The sequence below is a fragment of the Delphinapterus leucas genome, chromosome 6 (assembly GCF_059928025.1).
Source record: "Delphinapterus leucas isolate spDelLeu-1000000601 "Yukka" chromosome 6, BTC_Dleu_Yukka2, whole genome shotgun sequence".
Classification (NCBI taxonomy): Eukaryota; Metazoa; Chordata; class Mammalia; order Artiodactyla; family Monodontidae; genus Delphinapterus; species Delphinapterus leucas.
In genome coordinates, this window is record NC_143134.1 from 25,521,816 (window position 1) to 25,546,458 (window position 24,643).

Genomic DNA, 24,643 nt, shown 5'->3' on the forward strand with positions numbered 1-24,643 from the left:
CCTCTCTTTATCCTCTTCAGTGCTGCTTTCCTGCCTGTGATGCAGGGAGCTAAGGTTCCAATTAAATCTTTGTGGACAAAAGGTACACATGACATCCCCAGATAACAGGTGGCAATAAATCCATCAGCACATCCACTTTCAGAGAAGAGTCCCGGCTGAACTGCTAACAGCTGCCAATACCTCACTGAGTACCTTGTACAAGGTGAGCTCTAAGGTAAGATGTTTTTCTCTCTGGACACATTTAATCCTTCCTTGTAATTTGTGTCTCTCAAAAGAGAATTATGCCTTTAAAGTTTACTACTGATTTGTTGACAGATTCCTGGTTTTGTTTGGTTTGTTGTTTTGGTTTGGTTTTATTTGCTTGAATATTTTTAGTCTGTCCTCAGAGAACTTATTTTATTCCATTTTACATCTTTTAGTTTTCCATTGCTCTTCTTTTAATCTCTTCTTATATTCTTATGTGTGCATTTCTTATATATCCTAACTCAGTTTGTATTTAGATATAGCTTTTCCTTATATACAGAGAAATGAAGGGCCTTAAATGATTTTCATGCATTTTCTGGTTAAAACTGATCTGGAAGTTTGGTTCCATGGGCACCCCTTGGTCACTTGCAACTGTAGTGTGGATGGTGTCCTTCTTCCAGCCCTTGCCTTACAACAGAGTAGCTCAGTGCTAGGATACTTCCAACATTTGAGGCTGATGTTGAACCCCAATGATAATCATTTAAGATTATTTAGTTTCTGTATTATGAAAGTAGTTAATTATAGAATAATTATACAATAACTCAAAATTACAGAAAAGGAAAAAGAAGATAATTTGTCATTGATGATAATAGCTGACACTTGTGGGTGTACCTTTCTAGTCTAGTCTTTTAAAGTGGTGCACATATATTTATTTTTTATATAATTGAGGTCAAGCTGTAGATACAATCTAATATCATTTTTTTCTTAACATATTGAATATTTTCTAAGTCATCAAAATTATTTGAAAACATTGTTTTTAAGAGCTACTTATATTCCACTATTAAAATGTATTATTTTTATGATACATTTAAAATGTATCACTAACATAAATAATTCAACAGTTATTCATTTTACACATAAATCTTTGGCTGCATTTCTGATTATTTCCTTACGATAGGTTCCAAATCAAAGGGTATACATTTTTTTAGAGCCTGATATGTTTCATGACAGTAATCTATTTTAAACTTTATAAGATTGGAATTGTTGATACTACAACAGAAACAACATAAAAGAAAATGAAATTCTTCCCAGCAACTGTTATTACCTGAAGTTTAACAAAGTACTCTGACTTAATGCTGACTAATGACATGAAATCCTAAGTAGAAAACGAACCATCAAAGTTAGTATTTTACTTACACAGAGTAGCACACCTTTCTGAGCAGGGGTTTATAGCTTAAACAAAAGAATAGGTGTGTTTCTAGTACCATAGAGCAAGGGAAGATGGTGGGGAACATTCCTGCAAGTTAAAAAAAAAAACTGGGATTTTGTTCTAGTTTGACACTGATTGTGGGACCTGAGACACATCTCCTAGCTTCTTGAATCTCAGATTTCTCATCTGTGAGATGAAAGGCTTGGTCTAGGTCAATGTTTCTCAGTGGGCAGCACAGGTAACACTTGTGGCACATGGGCTATTTTGGGGTGGTACATAGACATAGACAGTTATTTTTTTGGCATGGCACATAAAGTTATCTTTTTAAATGATAGTATTTCAGTTTTTAAAAAGAGTGGATTTAGAGGAAAAGATTAAGTAAATAACAATACAGGTAGTCCTCAGATATGACATAAACTACTGAGGTGATGGGCAAACGTCTGATGTTTGAGAAATATAGAGCTAGGTGATCTCTGTAGAACTTGCTTAATGTGTGAGGTAGAATTTCAGATATAAAAAGCCGGTCAGCAATGCTTCCTTGGAAGGCATTCTGTGAACGAGGTAGAGTTATTCAGATGTATAAGAAGTAACAGAGACACAGGCATGGAAAAGGTTCAGATACCATCCTATCATTGGGAGTCTGGGGTTAGCAGATGCAAACTAGTATATATAGGATGGATAAACAACAAGGTCCTACTGTATAGCACAGGGAACTATATGCAATATCCTGTGATGAACCGTAATGGAAAAGAGTATGAAAAGGAATATATATATGTGTGTACCTGAATCACTGAGCTGTACAGCAGAAATCAACAGAACATTGTAAATTAACTGTACTTCAGTAAAATATAAACAAACAAACAAAAAGACCATCCTATCACTTGCAACTCTTTGTACTTCTCATTTTAATAGTGAGTTTCACTTGCCTGGGCAGAATTTCTCCCAGATCCTCCCTAAAAACCTGGCAGAGGAGCCACCCCTGGCACCCTCACCATGCTCAGGGCAGTTTTGGACGCTCCTCAGTGGTTGCTGAAGAAGGGGAGAGAGTCCCGGAAGCTGGTGCTGCTGGTGGTGTTTGTCGCTCTACTCCTGGACAACATGCTGCTCACTGTGGTGGGTACGTTTGGGGGGCTTGGCGCTGGGGGTTAATTTGCTGTGGTTCCCAGAGGACAGCACATACCCTGTTAGAATTCAGCAGTGAATGGACTGGAGAATTTTTCTTTTTGTGCTTGAAAACACAAAGATTGCTGGGGATTAGAAGAAATGGCAGGAAATGGAGTCTGAAGCTTGCCAACCTTTGCTGAAAGACCCCAGAGGTTCAAAGAGAAGGAGGTTCAGAGAGCATCTGACCGAATCAAAGGGACTGACCCGGAGCCAGAACTGGCAATACTTTTCTTCCTCCCCATACTCTCTTCCTAAGGTGCTAATGACTCCAAATGCCCTCTGGGATTGTGAGCACCTTCTCACCATGTTGCCTTTGTCTGCTCTGTCAAAATAACACACTTTATATGGATATCCAACTTCTTATCAAAACCTACCTTTCCTGTGGTTCTTTCCCTCCCAGTCCTTCTTTTTTAGTTGGTAGTCTATTCATTTTTACATTCAGTTGTGCTGGTATATAAATGGGAACCAGCATGTTTCCCCTTCTGGGTAAAATATATGCTTTTAAACAAGAATCTTCCTGAAACAAATGATAAATCCAATATAGTCAGTTCTTATTATTCATGGTGTTATGCTCTATAAATTTTCTGTGAACACTGGATTTAGTCTATACTAAATAATTTCTCCTCGGGGAAATACACACACACACACATATGCCCCTCCTGCCCCCCCCATACATATGTGTGTGTGTGTATACCATATAGATTATAATCTTAAATCTTAAAAACAACACATCCTGGTAGATTGTATTTTCTTTACAAAAGAGAAAACGAACTTCAGAGGTGTTAAGTGACTTGCCTGAGGCGACCCCACTAACAGGTGCTGAGCTGGGATTCAGGCTGTGCCCAACTGGCCCCAGAGCTGGAGTTTCTTGCACCTTGCTGCCCTTCCCCGCCCCATGCTCTGCATCTCTGTGTGAGAGTGAAAGAAGAAGGCAGAGCCCACCTTGTTCAACCTCAGCTGCAAAAGTGAGCATCTGGTGACTCTGTTTTCCACACTCTTTGCATGTATGTCTGAGAAAACGTGCGATGGCTTTGTGAGCATTGACTTTTGTGATTACAAACATTGGCCAGTAGACGAATTAGCCAATATGGAATCCATGAATAATGAGGACCAGTTGTATGATGGTTGGAATTCAGGTACTTGAGCTAACAGGATAACTCGGGCAGGTGCAGTCTTTTAGTAGGCTTCAGATCATGTCACTTGGACGCCTTCCTGAGCATGAGCCTGGACCTCATGGTAATGTCCCTGAACTGACTAGCAGTCAGAAGACAGTCTGTCCTTAGCCCTCATTACTTGTTCTTCTTAACTTTCAGTGCCCATTGTGCCCACCTACCTATATGCCACAGAGTTCAAAGTCAACACTTCTGTGTACCCTGGGCCCACCACGGCTTCCCAGCCTGCCCTCACTTCTGCCTTTTCCACCATCTTCTCCTTCTTTGAAAACAACACCTTGGCTATCGAAGAAAGTGTGCGCAGTGGCATAGCATGGACAATTGACACTCCCGGCACCGTCGCCCCTCTGGTCACCGAAGCCATCCCAGCCCATGAAAACAACTGCTTTCAAGGCACAGAGTTCTTGAAGGAAGAGAACCTATGGGTTGGGCTTCTGTTTGCTTCCAAGGCTCTGATGCAACTTCTGGTCAACCCATTCGTGGGGCCTCTCACCAACAGGTATCTCAATGGGTACAGTGCCCCACAGGGTACTCAGGGGCTCAGAAATAAGAGAATGGGCTGAGGTATCATAAAGGTGGTTAGAAAGGATAAAGAAGGGAAAACTCACTTGTCTGCACCCCAGGGTGGTCAGCTGTTTGGGAAAGATAGCATGATATTGATAAAATGACTTGGGCTTCAGATTTTCTTAGTGATGTAATGACTATTGAGTACCAAGAAGAGAACCAGGGAACAGAAGTATACTACTGGTATTATTTCAGTGCCTTGGAACATGGCTTGAATGGGGTAAGGGTAGAAATAGGACAGGCCTCTTGCAGGATAGAGCACTGGCTTCTTAGTGCTTGTGTTTGGGATTATCCTCATGTTTCAGAAAGATATGCCTTCTGACTAGGTTATTTATCTTTTCTGGAAAAGAGGATTTGGGCCCTGGCCAACAGGTAAATTTGCATGTTTGTTTATATGCATTCACATGTCATATTCCGTCTCTGTACCTGCATTCGGAGACATGTTTTGCCATGCACTCAAATAACTGCATTTTTGTTCCCAATTACATGAAAAAATATAGTGCAAGTATACAGATGCCTATTGGAATCGTATCTTTTTTTAATTCCCTTTTAGGATTGGATATCACATTCCCATGTTTGCTGGCTTTGTTATCATGTTTACCTCCACAGTTAGTAAGTAATTTGCTACCTCTTTTCTTCACTTCATTGATTAACTTTGATTTTATCACATGCATTACCAGGAAGAGAGCAGGGTCAAGTGAGCTAATTAGTCATCTAAGTGACCTATGACACTGATTTAAATGCTTTACAGTTTTCGTTATGGGGACTAGAGCAGTAGAGGCAACTCAGTTGGCATTTGTATATCATGCTATAAAAGAACAGATACTTCACTTCCTTCAGCTTGGAAAAGTTGTGAAGGCTGTTTTAATTTGTATGCAATAATGTGTATGTGTGTATCTATCAGTAATCCCTTGAATGAGTTTAGTACAAACCTCCCATCTTTTTTTTTTTAAATAAATTTATTTATCTATTTTTGGCTGCGTCAGGTCTTTGTTGCTGCGCGCAGGCTTTCTCTAGTTGCGGAGGGCTGGGGCTACTCCTTGTTGCGGTGTGCGGGTTTCTCACTGCGGTGTCTTCTCTTGTTGTGGAGCATGGTCTCTAGGCACGGGGGCTTCAGTAGTTGCGGCACACGGGCTCAGTAGTTGTGGCTCGCGGGCTTTGTTGCTCTGTGGCATGTGGGATCTTCCTGGACCAGGGCTGGAACCCGTGTCTCCTGCATTGGCAGGCAGATTCTTAAACACTGCGCCACCAGGGAAGCCCCAAACCTCCCATCTTTGAGAAGAGGTCATCGTATTTTGATATGTAAAGGTAAAGGGCAACTAACAAAGAATCTAAATTGGGCAGTAGCAACTGGAAAATTCCATAAAAGTTCACTCCCTTCAAGGAAGGCCATTAAAGATTATAGCTTTGGGAAATAAATGTGCTAAGGAAACAAGAAAGAGAAAGACAAATAGTCTACCCAGTATCAGATAACTGTTCCCTAAAGATGGAATAAGAACAGTAAGTGAAATAAAATACATCTGGAAATTGACCCTGAGAAAATAAGAAAAAAATGAATGTGGAGTGGTGGGGGAGAGTTTAATAAAGGGGAAGGCATCCTGCTGCCTCTGCTGCCTCTCTGCTCCGAATAATATACCTTCTCCCTCTTGTTTTTCTTAATACCTTTCTGTTACTTTTCTACTTTTTGTATTGCTCTTTCTCAAATTTTCTTCCCTTCCAGCGTAGGACTTGACTCCTGTCAACCAATACTGAACAGGAATTTGTTGCATTCAGGGCTGGAAGGTGCAAAGTGCAGGAGCTCAATGTGTGAAGTTCTGTCTGAGAACTTCAGCTTACTTGCGACATTCTAGTTGAATCAAAGAAAATGAAGAAATTAAAGTTAGAAATCTTTATTGAACTTCTAGGAGCTCAGCCTATGCCAAACAGTAAATTAAAAACTAATAAGACGCTCTATTTCATCACATGAGGCATAGTTCATGTCACAAAATTTTATGGTACACACACATGATGCCTTGATGGTGATGGTGAAAAGTCACTGAGGTGAAAAGTCACTGAGGGAACATAAAGAATGAAAAGACATGGCTCTGTCTACCCAGGGGTTCTTAATGCTTGCCTGGGAGCCATGACAAACACCCTGCAAAATAAGATAATGCAGTGTCCTAGTGGATCCCAAACTTTTTAGCATAAGGTCCTTTCCTGATTCTCTGTCAAGAACTGATTTTTTTTTAACATTATATTTTTTAATTAATTAATTTATTTTCGGCTGCGTTGGGTCTTCGTTGTTGCGCACAGGCTTTCTCTAGTTGTGGTGAGGGGGGCTACTCTTCCTTACGGTGCACAGGCTTCTCATTGCGGTGGCTTCTCTTGTGGAGCATGGGCTCTAGGTATGCGGGCTTCAGTAGTTGTGGCACATGGGCTCAGTAGTGTGGCTCGTGGGCTCTAGAGCACAGGCTCATTAGTTGTGGCACACGGGCTTAGTTCTCCGTGGCATGTAGGATCTACCCGGACAAGGGCTCGAACCCGTGTCCCTTGCATTAGCAGGCAGATTCTTAACCACTGTGCCACCAGGGAAGTCCAAGAACTCATGTTTTGAAAGCTTTTCTTAACTACTGAACTGTATATATTAAATAATGATTATCGTTTCCATGCCATAACTAGTGTTGCTATACTGAGTTAGCCTAACTCTAGCAAACGTTTGATGTTTAGGGGATCCTATGTAGCATTCCTTCAGGGTTTTTAAATACTAAAATGAGGTTGCTAATGCCCATCACTCCCCCGAAGGACCCCCAGCTGGGAAACATGCTTAATGTAATTAGGAGCTAAATGGTGGCCCATGTTGGGGCACAAAGTGAAAAATTACTTTGGTCTTCCTAAATAGGGAGATCAACCATCCTAGTTTGCCTGGGATTGAGGGGCTTCCTGGGATGCGAGACTTTTGATTTTAAAACCGCAAAGGTCCTGGGCCAACAGAGATGAGTTGGTCACACCATTCTCAAAGGACATAGGGGTAGCAGACCTTGAACAGAGTGGAAATCAGAAAGCCTGGGAGAAAGCATTGGAGGCCTGGCCCAGGAGAGACCAATCATTTGCATGTTTGGGAGACGGTGTGCTCATGTCGGGAAGTAATGGGAGAAGATTATAAACACAACCAAAGACATCTAATGAATGGGCAAAGGGATTCAGATTATGCTGATTCAGACACTTTGGGAGGGAGTCTTCTCTCTTTCTGTGGTGTTGTCCTGGAATTGGAGATGAGACATGTCTGGACCCACCAACCTTACTACCACTGCCCTATAATTTAGTTGTTGATAACATATTCCTGTTTGGTTCTCAGTTTCGTGTATGTTAGTCTCTAGTAGACTGAATCTCTTCAAGGGCATGAACTGGATATTCTCTTTATCTCACATCTGCTACAGAGTACAGCACAGCTGCATGGTCAGTATTACTTAATAAATACTCACTGATCTGATTTGGCTAAAAGATCCTCCAATATAAGGGGAAGGATCTGATTGGATTACAAGATATTATTTTCTACACAGTACCAATGGTCCTTCAAGTACACATAGCTTTTGTCCCACACTCCAGATGACCCAATGGGACCCAACAGTGGCAAAGATCAAATCTGGGTATTGCATATAGAGGATCCAGAAGTAGGGTCCAGGGACCAGCTCTCAGCCCAGGGCATTGGGTTTCATGCACAGCCCTGACTCCAGTGGACAGGATGTTGGGTTTTAAGCAGGAAATGTGGACACTCAGCCTTCCATCCACTGTGTGGTGAATCAGTTTATGCTTTGGTTTCTCTGTCTTCATGCCAATTAAAATGCAATCCTAATTAAGGGGGAAGGATTAGAAAGACAACTCCGAAAACAGGGAGCAGTGATCATGCTTTATTAAAACATACGCATAATGGCTCATGTCTATAGTATCATGAGTCCATTTTCTGGTGGCCAGGGAATCAATGGCATTTTTGCTAACTGGAGCATTCTTGCTATTCTCTTTGCCCAGTGTTTGCTTTTTCTGGTACCTATACCCTGCTCTTTGTGGCCCGAACTCTTCAAGGCATTGGATCTTCATTTTCATCTGTTGCAGGTAACGCCGACATCTTACACACACGCACACACACACACACACACACACATCTCTCACCATCTCTTACTACCATCAGACCGTATAAGATTTATACGAAGAAATTAAGGAAAATATCATCATAGTTGTGATTGTTGCATAAATTGTGATATGTATCTCTGCATAGTTGCGGAAATTGTGATTTATTAAAAACAAGATAATTGTAGAGTTGCTGTTAGTGCCTATAAATCTCTAAGCGTGACATAATTTTCTTTGATATTTAGATGCTGCTAGCTCAGGTCAGACCAAGCCCAAGGTAAAACTGTGAAGTATGCCAGGTTTTGATTTAATGCCACTCTATGGTCTTTTCTCTATCCCCCTCTTACCATTTTATAGAAGTCGTAAAGTTAATACTATTGGTAATACCATCCCAGTTTGCAAAGTACTATCAAATACAATATTTAATGTAACCCTATGAAGCAGAGATTTTATGACATTTTACACATGAGTAAATGGGCATAAGAGCCCAGCCCACACTCTCTCCCAAGTGCTTTCATACTCTTCCTTGGGCATCCCCATTGAATAGAGCAGTGCTCTGTGTCCATAGGTTTTTCCCTTCCTTGACCTGCTCCATATCCATGGATTCAGGGAAATGTTCTAGGAAATGATAAAATAATATGAAATGCAGGATCACTGGACAATGGTATTCTGCATTACCCTCCCCAGAGACTTTTGCACTTCTAATGATATTCTGAACAGAAGGAGTGAGCAAGGTGGGCATTTGGGGGACCTGTGGGAGGCAGTATTTGCAAAATACTATGGGTTAGGTTCTATAAAACCCCCAAAACTGAAACTCTAGCTAAGACGACCCCTGAAGATATAATAGGGGCAAGACCAAGGACTCAGTGAGAGAGGCAGAGACTAGGCTAATTCTACCTGCCTCTCTCCTTTCAGGTCTTGGGATGCTGGCAAGTGTCTACACTGATGACTGTGAGAGAGGGCAGGCCATGGGAATTGCCTTGGGGGGCCTGGCCTTGGGAGTGCTAGGTAAGTGGCACTGGCCCCAGGTCTGGGTTCAGGAGGATGAGCTACAGCAGACTCTCCGGAGACAGCCCCAGGAGGCAGGTGTTTCTAAGGTCATGGAAGACAGCATTTTTCTTCCTTCTCCGTCCCACCATGTTTTGAGTCCTTCTGAAATTCTGCCCAGGAAAAGCAGAATCTCTTTCCCCTTGGGGAGCTGAACAGCCCATAAGGGCCTGGGAATGGTCCAGAAACCTACTCTATTCCAGGGAGTGAATCTCTGCATGTTAGTAGCCACCGCCTTACCTCTGCTTCCATACGTGGCCAGTGCTTTCAACATGAGAACATGCTCTTTGTCAGGTTCTGTGCTAAATATATACATAATCTCTTTTATTCCTCACTACCACACTGTAAAAGAGGAATGATCATCCCCATTACACAGATGAGGATAAGAAACGTTCATAGCCATCCAAGGTCACATGGCCGGGAAATGCCAGAGCAAGGATACAGACTCAGATTTTCTGGGATCGAATCCCAAGCTCCAAACCATAAGCTTATGCTTTCTTTGAGGTTCATCCAAAGTCTGGTTTAACTGACTAGTCCAACAAGCCACAAACTTTTACTGAGTACGTATTGTGTGCCAAGCACAATGCTGGCACAGAGGGGATATAGGTCAGACGCCTCAGACATGCTTCCTGCCCTCTAGGAATTTTCTAGCTAATTGAGAAGAAAACACCAAAAATCTCTTCCCTGGCCTATACCCTGCTCTCTACCACCACAGTGAGGAGAGGGAAGCAAAGCCCTGCTCTTTGTTAGTATCCACCTCCGCAAACACCCAAGCTAACACTTTGGTGCATCCTTGTCTCCTTTATCACCTCTCACTCCCAAATGAATAAGCCTATTAAACCCTCCTCAGCCACTTGCTCAAAGCCAGCACCTCATCACGTCTCAGTTGGAACACGGCACCAGCCTCCTGCCTGATCTGCACGTTGTCTCCTTCCTCCAAGGTTCTGCCCGAAGAAGCTTCCTATGACCAGAGCTGGTGTTTCTTCCCTGCCAAAAAGCACTGGTCTTTCTCCCTAGCCCACAAGGCCAAGTACATGCTTTATCTGGATATACAGGGCCCTTGGCTATTTGGTCTCAACCTTCCCCACCTCTTCTCATCTCCCAAATACTCCTATTCTCGTAACAGGAACTTTCTTCTATTTCTGCTCTATCCACACTCTCTTTTCTGACACCTCTGTGTTCTTCACACATGCTTCTTCCCCACAAGTATTACCCAGTTGACAAAGCCCCTGTGGCCACCTGAACTCACTCTACTGTGATTACATAACATTTTGTGGATGGAACATTTACTTTTCACCATGTTATAATTATTTGGGTCCCCCCACGCCCACACACACATTTCTTCCACTAGAAAGTGAGCCCCTTAGAAGTAGGTCTTCTTCATCTCTGAATCCTCAAAACCTCGTGTCCTCATGTGGAGCTCAGCCCCTAGCAGGCCATCAAGAAATGCTCACTGGGTATAGGAGGACAAGTCATGCTGGCTGGGAATCAGCCCCCCATCTCTGGAATCCATGCCTGTTTTGCTTTTCTAGTGGGAGCTCCGTTTGGAAGTGTGACATATGTATTTTGGGGGAAGACTGTACCCTTCCTCATCTTGGCCTCCCTGGCACTACTGGATGGAGGTAAGTCACCATAAGAGGCCACCAGGCAGGCGAGAGCCCAGGTCAGGTTGGGAATGCATTATGCTATGGTGTCCGTGTTGACATATTTGGGTGGATCAAGGACTGCCCCATCGTAAGAGAGAGGGAGGAAGCTCAGGGAATTAGATCTGCAAGAGGTAGGGTGCTAACAATGTGGCTGTTATTGGATCCTCCATCTAATAAGTGGACACACTGAACTATTTCTCACTCCCTCTTCCTTTCTTAGCACTCCAGCTTTGCATCCTACAGCCTTCCAAAGTCTCTCCTGAGGTAAGTGGATACCAAGTTCCATTGCCAAGAGAGTGATAGAATGGATAGGTGCAGTGACCCAGGCCTGCCTAGACCATCCGTGTCAAACCATAAGAAGAAAGGGGAGTGGAGTTGGAGAAAGCAAGAACTGTACTGGATTCCCAATAGGGTCACGTTTAGGATAGCATGAGGGATGGGGAAGGAGTCTGGCTTGATGTTGGACCAAGATGGAGGAAGGGCCTTATAAAGAATCAAAGAAACCTTACTGAGTTATGTATAATAACTCAGAACCAGGATGACAATGACATTGGGACCTGAGTATTTATAGTTATAATACCTCAGAGCTAAAGAAGACCTTGGAGGCCATCCAAACAATCTCTACCCCCAAAGCATACTTACAGACTGTCATTCTGTAGCAGTTAAATATCAGAGTTGGTATCTGTCTGACTCTAAGACAGAGATGGCTCTGGGAAATCTATACCAAGTCATGAAGAAAGATAAGAGAATACAGACAATATGGGAATGTTTGATCTAAGGACCTTGATTTTGTAGCCAAGTCAGATGGTAGTGTTAGTATCGTAGGGGCGCACTACTTGTGATTGGTGTCTGAAGTGGGGGGCAATCTTGTGGGGTCTGTGCTAGCTCCAAGTAATTAGTGCCAGAATTGAATTAAACTTTAGGGACACCCAGTTGGTTCACAGAGAATTGGAGAATTGCTTGGTGTGAAAAAAGCACACCCATTTGGTATCAGAAGTGTTGTAAGTAGAGGAGTGATTTTCCTTTAGTACCTTTTTGAATAATTTTGATTTTTAGATGGTAATGGTCTATGTATTCAAAAAAGTATTTTTTTTTCTGGCTGGCATACCAGTTCTATATTTTATTCATTCTTCTATATTTGGGCATTTAGGTAGTTTCCAGTATTTTGCAGCTACAAATAGTGCTGCAATGAATAACCTTGTGTATAGGCATTGTTATAGAGTTGGCGGTAATCTTTAGAGTAGATTTCTAAAAGTGAAATTGTCAGGAACTCCCTGGCAGTCCAGTGGTTAAGACTCCACACTTTCACTGCCGAGGGCCCGGGTTCAATCCCTGGTCAGAGAACTAAGATCCCACAAGCCACATGGTGCAGCCAAAAACAAAAACAAATAAAAGTGAAATTGTTGGGTCAAAGGGTTTATTGGACTTCTTTATGTACGTTTTATGATTTAGATCTGTCTCTTTACTTGAATTATATATGGGAGAGGGCATGATCTTTTTAGTTTTAGTATCTCTGAATATTGCAGTCCACCCTGTGTGGATGCAGAGAGGGTTATCATATCAAAACTATTAAATCTATTACAAGATAGAATGAGGTAAACACCAGAGGTTAGGACACAGTACTCAGGAAATTTGAAAGAGAGAGAAGTTCCAGCTCCTGAGTCAGGGAACACTGGATAAGAAGGAGCCATTTAAGCTTGACCTTGACGAATGGGTGAGGTTTGGATCTATGCAAAGGAGAAGGAAGGGAGTTTAGGAAAAGATAACCATGACAACTGAGGGCCTGCTTGTATGCATGGAAGGAAGGTAGAGGCTAAGTTTATCTGGAATGAAGTTTTTTGAGGGGTGCGGGATGTTATAATTGGACATTTAGGCTGGCATTTTAATCTAGATGTTCAGGCTCCTTCGGCCACACCAGTCCGGTATGGCTCCACACGGTCAAAACAAAGCATTCAGGAAGCTTGAGCAGCTTTCTGAGTTGTTACCTCTAGGCTCACCTTTGGGGTTCAGCACTCTGCCTGTGGTCCTTCCTGGATGAATATTGGTGCTGGCAAGATCTAGTGGAGAGGCCCGAGGCCAGGAGCCCAGACACCTGTTGTCCAACGTTGGCCTTGCTGACAATCCACTCTGATCTGGTTGATGGTCACTCAAAGGCAGGAATCATGTCTGGAATATGTTGTCCTACTCTTTGTGACTGCCTTGCACACGGGGGCTGTGCGGCCACCAGCTCACTCTGTGACATTGGGCAAGTCACCTCCTCTTCTATGACGTGGGTGTCTGGTCTCTCCAGTAAGGGAGCTGACGTAGACGGTCTCTGAGGTCCTTCCTGCACGCTCTCAGATTCTGTGAAAACAGGAGAGATGTATACACGGTACAAACGGAAGGTTTTTGTTGCCCATGTTCTCAGAGTGCCAAGGGGACTCCTCTCCTCACACTTGTCAGAGATCCATTTATCCTGGTGGCTGCAGGTAAGCTGACATTGCCTCCCTTTGGGCTGGGAGAGTCTGAGCTTCAGGGCAGCCTTGGGGGCTCACTGAACCATCTCCCCAGGCTCCCTCTGCTTTGCCAACATGGGGGTGGCCATGCTCGAGCCCACACTGCCCATCTGGATGATGCAGACCATGTGTGCCCCTGAGTGGCAGCTAGGTAAGTGACCTCGGTCCCCAGCTCGGGCTTGGGCAGAGATGCGTGCTATGGGCCCTTTCTCAGGTAATCGGCAAGCATCATCAGGGCCAGGTCTTCAGAGTCACAGAAGGACAGTGTGCTTCCTTCACAGAATTACGTTCCCTGCCCACACCTGTGAATCAAGCCTGATTTAGTGGGCAGTCCCTTCAAGAGGCAGGCCGAGGACCAGTTCTCTCAGGGTTACTTGATAGGCTGCCTCCTGGGCTTGAAGTCCTAAAAATGTCTGTCCAATAAAACTAACTCTCAACTTAAAAAAAAAAAAAAAACGGAGAAGAAGAAGAAAATGAGAAGCAGGCTGAGAAGGGCAGGGTTGGGGGGGCGTTGATGGGTGATGGAGGGGCAACATACCTAGCTGGGTGGATGGATAACTTCTAGTCAAAAGACCTTGGGTTTTTATTTCTGCTCCATTGAGTTGCTGTGCACACTTGTGAAAATCACAACTTTCTGAGCACCACTTCTCTCATCTCTAAAATGGACATCAGAATACTATCTAGTTCAGAGGGTAAATCTGAGGAACAAATGACATAATCTGTGGCAAAGCTTTGCATCCGTAGAATATTAACAAGGCACCAACGTTACCAACACTGATACGTTCTTCTTTCCCACTCTCTGTCCCCCAGATTACCCTTTTGCTATCTTTTTACCTCTAAAAAGGTGCTAATGGAGTATATTGTTCTGTGAGGGAGGCCTCTGGCCTCCTCTGCTCCATGGAGAGATGTCCTCATGACTCATCTGAGCTTAGAGAGCAGGCTCTGGACCTTTCCAGGAAGCCTGAGGAAAGGGGACAGAGAAGGTTACATGCAAATGGCTCAGTCGCTGCAGGGAGGAGAGGCTTAAGTGGCCAGAGGGGAAACTGACAAGAACCTGATACAGCTTAATATACAATGAAAAGCACTAAATCTAATTTTTTAGGGGACCAGGCTAAGCAAGGCTCCCAGCTACACTCGTAGCCCTAAATTGAATTTTTCTGGGCTGCAGCTGCCTCTGACCATGACAGTTAATTGAGTTAGTTGGTGCTTGGTGCAAATAAACATCCCCTGCCTCAAGGTTCTAGCCGCTCAGGCTCTTGGGGCAGAGGGGCAACCAACCTTGGCTCAGAACGGCCTCTCTCCAGCCCTTCTTCACCCCACAGAAATATTAAAAGCAAACCAGCCATCAGCCAGTAACTGGTGAATTGCTGACTTTGGGTTTAATTGTAAACATCCTGACAGTTTCTGTTAGGCAGCGCTGTTTCCTGTCAGGGTACAGAGAAGCAGAGAGAGGCTGGTGAGTCACAAGGAAACTCACAGGCCTGATGCCACCCAGTGCCTTGTGCAGGCGAGGCTGCGGTAGAAAGCCCTCAGGAGAGTAAGTGAGACTGAGAAGGCCTTGTCCTCCGCCATCCCTTACAACTTTTCTCAGTGCCCTCTGCATCTGTAAGTCTAACTTCAAATGTTCTCACCTGGAGGGTGTGTTAAAATTCAGATTGCGAGGCCCCATCCAGCAATTCCGCAGAAACAAGTTTGCATTCCTGGTGAGTTTCCCGGTGAGGCTGATAATGGCATCAGCGAGCACACTGAAAAATATTGCTTTCAATGCAGAACCCTCTCCAAGTTGTTGGGAGGAACAATTTGTAGTGTGTGACTGAACATTCTCCAAGTGGCCCGTTGTGTGCCCGCGACTCTCACCCAGTGGAGGAAAGAGCTCAGGCTTTGGAAACAAGCCCACCTGGGTTGAAATCCTGACCCAGCCACTTACTGGTTGTGTCCTTGGATAAGTTACTTAACGTCTTCAAAGTCCACTTTTTTTCATTTGTAAAAATGGAGGCACTTTTCTGGTTGTTTTCAGGTTAAATAGATCTTTGTATTCTAAAGGCATTAGCACAGTGCCTGGAATAGAGGATATAGTCAGGAAATCACTTTGACAGTCACAGCTCTGTGTAATTCCCCACCCCTTGAAGATATGCTGTGAAATATATATGTGTCTGTAGACATATAGTCTGGAACACCTCTTTTGCACAAAATGCCACTGAATTGCAAGCTATACTCAGATCCTAAAGAACAAGCCACACTGACTGAGGAAAATCTCATTCAGGAAATCCCACATCACTTAAAATGATGTCAAGGAGATGTATCTAGGAGGCCTGTGGGCTTGGTACAGGTGCCCATTTCCAGATACCAGGTAGGCAATTGAGTAGCTATACTATTACATTTTTTAAAAGCAGTTAAACAGAAACACATGGTTACAGTTTGAAACAGATTGCCACCTGTACAGATAGACTAGACAAACACACTAAGGTGTGTTTCACCTCCAGCCCACAGAAGAGAATATTAAAAGCAAACAAGACCTCAGCCAGTAACTGGTGAATTGTTGACTTTGGGTTTAATTGCAATCATCATGACAGTTTCTATTAGGCAGCACTGTTTCCTCTCCATACAGAGAGGCAGAGAGAGCTGCTGAGACCCAAGGAAACTCACACCACTCATTCCATGCAGTTCTTTATGCCAGAGCCATCTGTGCTGCCACACTGCTGGTGGGGTGGTGGAAACACCTGGAGGTGGAGGGAGAAGGTCTGGGTTCAAGTCCTGACCCTGTTACTCCCTGGTTATGATGATAATAGTTAAGGCCGATGCTCAGAGAGCACTTATTCTGTGCCAGGCGCCTTGCAAAATGGTCGCTTTGCATTATCTCAATTAAGCCTTATAACCAGCCTATCTGGTACCAATTATTATTATTCCCATATTTTAGAGATTTCTTAATCTGACCCAATTTCCCATTACCTTCCCAAATCCTGGGTCTTGTGGAAGCCCCTGCCATCAACAAGTGTCCCTGTGCCCTCAGCCTCTTTTCTCTGAACGCTTCTTTCATCTTCTTGCCCTGAGACCTGAATGTTTTCTGAGAACACCATTTTCCCACAGCCTTCTTGATGGAAGTTCATGTTCCTTTAGGCTTTGCTTTCTTTCGCTGCTTCTGAATCATTTCTTCTTCATTCCCCCTCAAAGGCCCTGACTCCCATGAAAATCGTGTCATTAGATTATACCACCCCACCCTTCTTTATTGCAGTTATCTACTGACCCCTGAGTTATCCCTTCTCATTCATTAAATCCACCAACACCTGGCTTATATTCATTTCACCTTTATTCCTGTCACCACTTTTGGTGACTTCCATATCCAGGTGGATAACCTTACCAACATCTTGGCCTATTCCTTAATCTACTCTCTTGCAATGATCTTCTTCTCCTCTCCACCTTAACCAATCAAACCTTTATATAATATTGACCTTGACCTCACCATTAATCGTAGCTTCTCTGAAATTTCACTTCCAAGCAGTGCAGTTATCACCTTACATATTCCCTGCTCAGGTATTCTAATACCCCTATATTAACACATTTTGGCTACACTGGGATCACCAGTCCATTCAATTCTTTCTCTGTTTCCCTCACTACTCATGTCCTCTCTTCTTTCTTTACTCAGCTTGGAGCCCATCGTGATGAATCCACGTCCATCACTAATGTCACTCCTTTGAAAGCATCGTTAATTTCTTTGCCCCACCCGCTCCCTCTGGGGTTGTCACATGGGAAGCCTTAACTCTGGTTAAGCCTATCTGGTTGCCGACTCCTTGCATGCACCTGAGCAGTGACATGGGGCTGTAGGAAAACACACACTAGCTAGGCTGTTGGTCTCACCTTATACTTATGGCCACAAATCTAAAGTGGGTTTTCATACTGTCCAACAATCTTTCTTTAAGTCCCTAGTTATGTTCTTCCTACTTTCCAAAAGGACTGGTTTACACTTCTCCATTCAAACCTCCTACACACCCTCATCCCTTCACCTTCATCATCCTCAACTCCCAGTCATTGAGAAAACAGAAGCAACAAGAGGGGACCTTGCATGTCCTCATCACTACATATACTTACTTCCCCATACCTGTGCGTACATCCACTGCCTTCTCTTTATGGTTGGAACATCCCAGCTCCTTCAGAGGTCAAACTTCTTTTTCCTTTTCTTTTCTTCTTCTTTTTCCTTCTGGATTCCGTCTCCTCCTACTTCATTGGCTACTCCTTATCACCTTTGCTATCTCCTCCTCGTTTGTTAACTTTTAAAGGTAGGAGTCCCGGAAGGCTCAGTCCATAGATATCTGTTCTTCTATCTCTGATCTTTCATGGGTGATCCCAGCCATTCCCATGGCTTTAAGAACTAATTGGTAAACCAATTAGTAGAACGCTTATGTCTGTGGGTAGGATTTCTCCTCGGAACTCTAGACTTGTCCACTCAATGGGCCTTCCTATTTGCATTAAGTGTTTTTGTTTGTTTGTTTTTCTTGCTACAAACCTTCTGTCTTGGTTATTCAGTTCTCAGCTTAAATGTTACCTCCTCAAAGAAGCCTTCCCTGATCCCCTAAATCTAAGTTAGCCCTTATTCCTGGTCACTCTTCCATACTGCCACATTAAACTTTCTTCACAGAACTTATCACTTGTCAAAATTATCTTTTTCATTTATTTGTTTACTTGTTTATTGTCTATCTCCCCCCCTTGGAATGTAAGCTCCCAGGAAGCCAGGATTTTGTCTATTTTATTCACCCTTCTAATCCTGGTCCCTAGAATACCTGGTACATAGTAAAAACTCATTAAAAATGCTACATGAATAAATAAATGAAAGAACAAATCAATGATACTCAGAGAGGGTAAATTCCCCATGGTCACAGAGCTAAAAAGTGGTCAAGCCACAGTTTGAACTCAGCACCAAAGCCCATGTTCCAGGGTACCTGACTCTACTGTCACAAAAAAACAGTGTGATAAGGGCTTCAGTTTACAAAATCCTTTTACATACATTTACCTAATTTGCTCCTTAGTGTAATTTGGTATGATAGAATCACAGCTTTGTTTTTAGGACTCTGCGCTTCCACTGCAGGGGGCATGGGTTCCATCCCTGGTCAGGGAACTAAGATCCCGCAAGCCTTGAGGTGTGGCCAAAAAAAAAAAAAAAAGTCACTGTCACAGCAATAGAAGGGCAGGTAAATAGCAAGGCAGGATTTTACTTCCTAGGAGGTATGTAAGTCTTTCTCTAAAGCTCATGCTCTTATGCTGATAATCACGGGTATTTTACACATGAGAATGGCTCATCAAAGCCATTCATCAGGAAATCCAATAGGGGAGCTAAAAACACGTTAAGTGTGTTGAAGCTAAACACAGCCCTGCTCTTGAGGAAAGCAGAGTGTGGAGCCCTATGTCATCTGCTCTGGGTTTGCACAAGGATCTCCAACCCACAAAACAAAGCGGTTTGGGATCCTTGAAGGTAACAGGGGGACTTCACTGTCCTGTAAGAAACAAGGTGTTTTAGAGTAACTGGGTACATTCTAAGGTAAGGGCCTGTGTCTTTCCACAGGTCTAGCTTTCTTGCCTGCCAGTGTGTCCTACCTCATTGGCACCAACCTCTTTGGCGTGTTGGCCAACAAGATGGGTCGGTATGTAGCCTGGGGATCTGGGAAAAGTCAGGTGGGAGAGTCTTCTGAGGTGTTCCCTGCACCTGGGATGATGAATAATAGCTTCTCTGAGGTTGAAACTTTAGAACAAGTACACACAGATGAAAACTGCCCACTGGGAGGATGGGGATGGGTAGATGGTAAGGGCAATATAGAGAAAGGATGGTTCTGAGCTGGCTGCTATAGAAGAGGCAGTGAATATATGAGAGACAACCTTTACTATCCAGATGTTTGTTGTCCAGTTGAAGAGATAAAATAATTCCACAGAGAACAGGTATGAAGAAAGCAGTACCTTGGGGCAGTGGTCGTCAAACTATATTCCATGGACCCCCAGGGAGCTCTACAGGTGTGCACCGGAGGCCACCAAGTGGAAAGGGTTGGGGGCTAAGAGGTATGAGTCTGGTTTCTGTCCCTCCACTACAGTGCGAACACCTTTAATTTTACCATTGGAGTTCAGCACAAAGATTTTAAAAATAAATTTAAAAACCATTGCCATAGGAAATCAGAGAAGGGAAGAAGTTTGGTATGTTTTGTGGTTTTTGAGATGGACCCTGAAGACCAGATAAAATATGAATAGGTGAGAGGTAGGCTGAATCGGGAAACAGCAGAAATTAAGTTTGAGGATTATCCCCACGGGGCAAGTACCTTCTGAGTCAGCTGCTTCCTCTTCTAAGGGAAGGAAGAATATGTCCCATTGCTCTTCATCTGCTTCTACTGGAAAGAGATGTGGAGTCAGGGAAGAGGTGAGGGGCCAGGAAGGGACAGGGCAAGGGCTCACCTGGGCATAAACTGGTCCTGTAGAGATGCGCTTATCTTCTCATATCCTAAGGGGTTCCTGGAAGTAGGGGTGGTAGGACTGGCCAGTGTGTTGGTGATGGGGTGGCAGGTGGAAGGGATCTCTCCCCTTTGCACTGTTTAATGATGGCTGTTTTCTTCCAGGTGGCTGTGCTCCCTGATTGGGATGGTGGTAGTAGGTACCAGCTTGCTTTGTGTAAGTATAATAAGGGCTTGTTGAGAGAGAGAGAGAGAGAGAGAGAGAGAGAGAGAGAGAGAGAGAGAGAGAAACCCGGACATTTAAGGACCACTTTCCTTTGAAATGAGCAGAGGGTTGATTTGGCAAGGATTGTCAGAAAGACTGTTTCTGTGTAGGTAGGAATTTAGCACTGGGGGAGATGCCACCAGTCATCCCATTGAAAGGAGGTGGGGAAGGAGAAGGAGAGGGCAGTGGGGCAGCTGGAGACAGAGGTCTGAGGCATTATGGATGGGCACATGAAGGAATACATGTGGTATCTATTTCTGGGGTCTGTAAATTGGTGCGTTTTATGACTTCATTTACTCATCTCACCCTGACAGGACCCCATAAGCCACCAGGGGAACCATTATCTGTGCTTCCATCTCTAGCGCCAGAATGTTTGGTAGAGGAAGAAAGAAAGAAGGGCTCTTCCATTTCCAGGAGTCCCCTTCAAGCTCTCTGAGCCTTCATTTTCTCCTCTCCACCATAAGGATCAGAAGCACACTTGCCTCGTAGGCTTGAAGGAGAATAAGATGGCTGTAAAGCAGTGAATACAGTGCTCAAGAGAGGCTGGAGGTCCTCATTGGGAACTCAACCTCCGTGTTCAGCTCCAACTTTGTCACTTACTCCTCGCGTGACTTTGAGCTTGTTACGTCACCTCCCTCTACTCAGTACCTTCACCTGTGTAGAGAGGATTCTGAGAGCCCCTCACAGGGTTACCCACACCAACTGCAGCCGTGTCTGGTATGCAGTGAGCCCACAGTGAATTTTATCCAGTACTAGTGATAAAATAGAAATAGCCCTTGAGGATTCACCCCTAAAATTGTTTATAGCCACTAACATCTAAATGGTATGTGAGACTTCTAAGGGGTGAGTGTGCTGGTATAGCAGGTTTGGGTGACAGATGCCCAGGGAGGGAGGTAAGGAACCAGCAAAAGAGGAAAAGAAGGCTTCCGTGGGGGATGGATGGGGAGGGCAAGAGAATGAGTTTCACAAGCTTGCTGAAGCGGCGATGCAAAGCACGCCACCTGCCCTGCTAGCTTATAGGTAATTGGTTGCTGGCATTTCTTTTTTGTCTTCTTGCTCCACTGGCTCCCAATTAGGGTCTAAGTAAAACCTCTGGATGATGTTGCAATTAGAAAAGAGAGGAAACTCCACTCAGTGAAGAGTGAGGGTGGAAGTATGTGTCTGGGTGGAGGGGGTAGAGGAAGGGGAGGAAGAAAGAGTCCATGCAGCAGAAAAGGGCCATTGTTATGGTTTCATAGAGTCAAATCTGAGGTTCACACTTGATCTTACCACTTACGTTCTGTAATTCTCGATAGGACATTTAACCCAAATGGCACCAATCTAGTTTTCCTATCTTTAAACGGAAGTAAAGATTCTTCTTCATCAGAAGGTGTAAGAATGCACGGAGATAATGTCTGTGGCACGTAGCGCCTGGTCGATGACGCATTTTGTAGGAAAACTCTTTGTTTTTGTGCTGCTCCCACCTGACTCAGCTGGACTCCTGATGGACTGACTCTTCTTCCTTTCCTGCTGCAGATTCCTCTGGCTCATAATATTTTTGGCCTCATTGGCCCCAATGCAGGGCTTGGCTTTTCCATAGGTAAGAAGTGCCCTTAAAGGAAACAAGAAGCTCCTGAACGTTGGCTTTGGGTCAGATCAGAGGGGGTATATGGAAAGGCAGAAGGAGAGCGGCTGGCAGGGTTATGGAGAGATGGGCTCATAACTCCTGGTAGGAATGGGTGTCAGTTCTGAGGGGAGGACAGACAGCAGGCAAAGGCAGTGGACTAAAGGGGGGAGGAGGAGGGGGGATGCCACAAACAGGGAGGGGGACTGTGGGTAGAGCTGACTGCGGTGTCCTGCTTGCTCTGACCACAGGCATGGTGGATTCCTCTATGATGCCCATCATGGGACACCTGGTGGACCTGCGCCATGCCCCGGTGTACGGGAGTATCTATGCCATCGCTGACGTGGCTTTTTGCATGGGCTTTGCTATAGGTATGTTGGTGGAGGGATAGGGGAGCACCAGGACCTGGTACCCCACTCTCCCTTTATCTACTGTTACCAGGTAGAAGAGGCTGATTCTCCTAGGGTTCTGGAGATATTTGACCCTGAGACATCCCCTGGGTCACCTGCTGCCCCTAGCATGGTGTCCTCCCTGTGACCAAGACTCAATAAATACTTGTAGATTTGCTTTATTCCTCGCAGGCCCATCCACTGGGGGTGCCATTGTGCAAGCCATTGGCTTCCCGTGGCTCATGGTCATCATCGGGGTCATCAACATCATCTACGCTCCTCTCTGCTACTACCTGAGGAGCCCCCCAGCCAAGGAGGAGAAGCTTGTAAGGGGCTCTGACTACTGCCGAAAAAATAATAATCTTCTGTTTCTTTCCATGTCTCTCATCCCTTTATATCCCATGCTCTTATTTCCTCCCTCTTTGATAGGCTCTCTGCTTTGCCATGTTTTCTGATGCCCCTTTCGTCTCCCTCTTTCCTTTGTGCCCTTCCTTATTTTCCCTTCTCTACACAACCACTTTCTCTCTTACACTGGTCAGTTAGGAAGGGTCCTAAGTACAGAAGGAAAATGGGATGCTTGTAAAGTGTTGGGGTCAGGGATCATCAAAGGCATCCTATATTTGCTGTAGTTACCAGCAAAGTGTGAATTACCAAATTATGCCCACAAAATGGACAGAATTCCACTGGGCACATTCACTCTTCATTCACTCACATCTGTCATTGTCCTTACCAGGTCATTTCTTAAAGTACAAACACCCCAGGGGAGAGAACCACAGCATATGATTTTATAGTTAATAAGATACTTTCCTCTTACCGCAGCATGAGCACCCTGAGGGTCTGGGTGGGTTAGGGATGGATGTGGAGGATGCTTAAAGGAGCAAAAGAAGACGTGAAAGTCTGATGGGAGGTGGTGCCCATTTCAGCTGGCTCCCTGCTATAGCCTGTACTACTGCTGAAAGGATTCAATTAAAAGCACATCAGATGATTCTCTTGACTAGGGTGACTACACCTTGGTCCCTTGGGTGGCCTATGCACATGCATGAAGCAGAGCAAGGGTCCTTTGCTGGTTTCTTGAGTCTTTTCTGTGCAGCACTAGACTTGGATGAGCTAGTTGGGGAAGGGGATGGGGAAGCTGGTGAAGGATGCGCAGTGATTTCTCTTCCTGCCTCTTGCTGCAGGCAGTTCTGAGCCAGGACTGCCCCATGGAGACCCGGATGCACGCAGCCGAGAAGCACATGAGGGAATTTCCTCTGGGGGAGGACAGCAATGAGGAGCCTGGCTGTGAGGAGTAGCAGCAGAAACTGGTCCCTGGACCTTGTCACGTGAGGCTCAGACTTCAGTGACTGACTCGTTCCCTGGACGCGGATCTCCACGGGCTGTTCTTCACTTCTCTCTCCCCTGGTGTCTCCTTTCCTCCCCTCCCATGCATGCTGTTTCCTGGTTCTCTCCTCACCTGTGTCACCTCTAGCTCTCCCTTTAAGCTTTGATGCCTCAGCTAGCCCACGTTTTGTGGGAGGACAGAGTGATGCTTCCTCCTCGGTTTCTGTAAGGCGGTGTGGGTTCTGCGAGGGGTGACTCATTTCACGGAGGCGGCAGTGAGCCGTGTTCCCTGGAACCAGTGGGGTGGCTGACAAAACTCATTTCATCTGTTATCTGATTTTCTTTGGCACCTTCCCAACAGACTATAAGAGTTTTGTCCTCTGTTGCTCGACATGGCCCTCCCTGACTTTTCCCAGATGAGCTGAGAAAGCGTCCTCAACCTTGTATTGCTGCCACATCGCCAGTTTGGGAAATGTTTGCCTGGTTTTTATAAGCTGAGTGTTTTCTCTGTGGCCAAACCTACAGCTGCTGAAGTGAGTCTGCCCTCAGTGAAAGGAGGTCTCCTATTTTCCTCATTACTAAATGGAAAAAGAGCCTGCTTGTCTTATGCTTGAGTTACTGACTTTCTCATGATTTCCCCTGTGGGTTTTGTCTACCTTTCCTTAAATTTCTTAGATTCTTAGAAATAAATGTAGGAGGACAGAAAACACAGTCTATGAGCTCTAAGATTTCATGGGAACAAGGGTAAAGCAACTGTCCTGGAATCCCTTCCAACTCGGGTTTCCTAACACAAAGATTCTAATGAGGCATTGTCCACATTTGCTAATGAATAAGTTGTTCGCTGATTCAGACATGGCAAACTAGATGCTCTTTTACAGAAAAAGAGAGTGTGTGGGCACAGACAGTAGGTACTATAAATATTTTAACATTTTTCTACCTTTTTGAAATAATTACTGAGAGATGGGGTTTCCAAGATATGGGAGGCACGGCACCTACCCTTAGGTAGTTTTCCATCTATCTGGGCAAACTGGATATACATTGAATAAAAACGATCAA

General features: G+C 44.5%; 1 protein-coding gene across 1 annotated transcript; it reads left to right on the forward strand.

The window, feature by feature from the left end:
- Positions 1 to 24,643, forward strand: SLC18A1 (solute carrier family 18 member A1). Its single transcript, XM_089912896.1, has 15 exons — positions 1 to 2,510; positions 3,871 to 4,228; positions 4,847 to 4,905; positions 8,299 to 8,382; positions 9,313 to 9,405; positions 10,977 to 11,066; positions 11,311 to 11,354; positions 13,498 to 13,558; positions 13,641 to 13,736; positions 19,140 to 19,218; positions 20,176 to 20,227; positions 21,791 to 21,854; positions 22,130 to 22,249; positions 22,460 to 22,593; positions 23,446 to 24,643. Exons 1-15 carry the CDS (start codon positions 2,387 to 2,389, stop codon positions 23,557 to 23,559), a joined length of 1,572 nt encoding a protein of 523 aa, XP_089769022.1. The 5' UTR covers positions 1 to 2,386; the 3' UTR covers positions 23,560 to 24,643.

Excerpts from the sequence above, each read along its gene's own strand:
- SLC18A1 (XM_089912896.1), top strand. The coding sequence starts at position 2,387 with ATGCTCAGGGCAGTTTTGGACGCTCCTCAGTGGTTGCTGAAGAAGGGG. Across the intron at positions 9,406-10,976 it reads CCTGGCCTTGGGAGTGCTAG|TGGGAGCTCCGTTTGGAAGT; the intron begins GTAAGTGGCACT and ends TTGCTTTTCTAG. Across the intron at positions 21,855-22,129 it reads AGGGCTTGGCTTTTCCATAG|GCATGGTGGATTCCTCTATG; the intron begins GTAAGAAGTGCC and ends CTCTGACCACAG.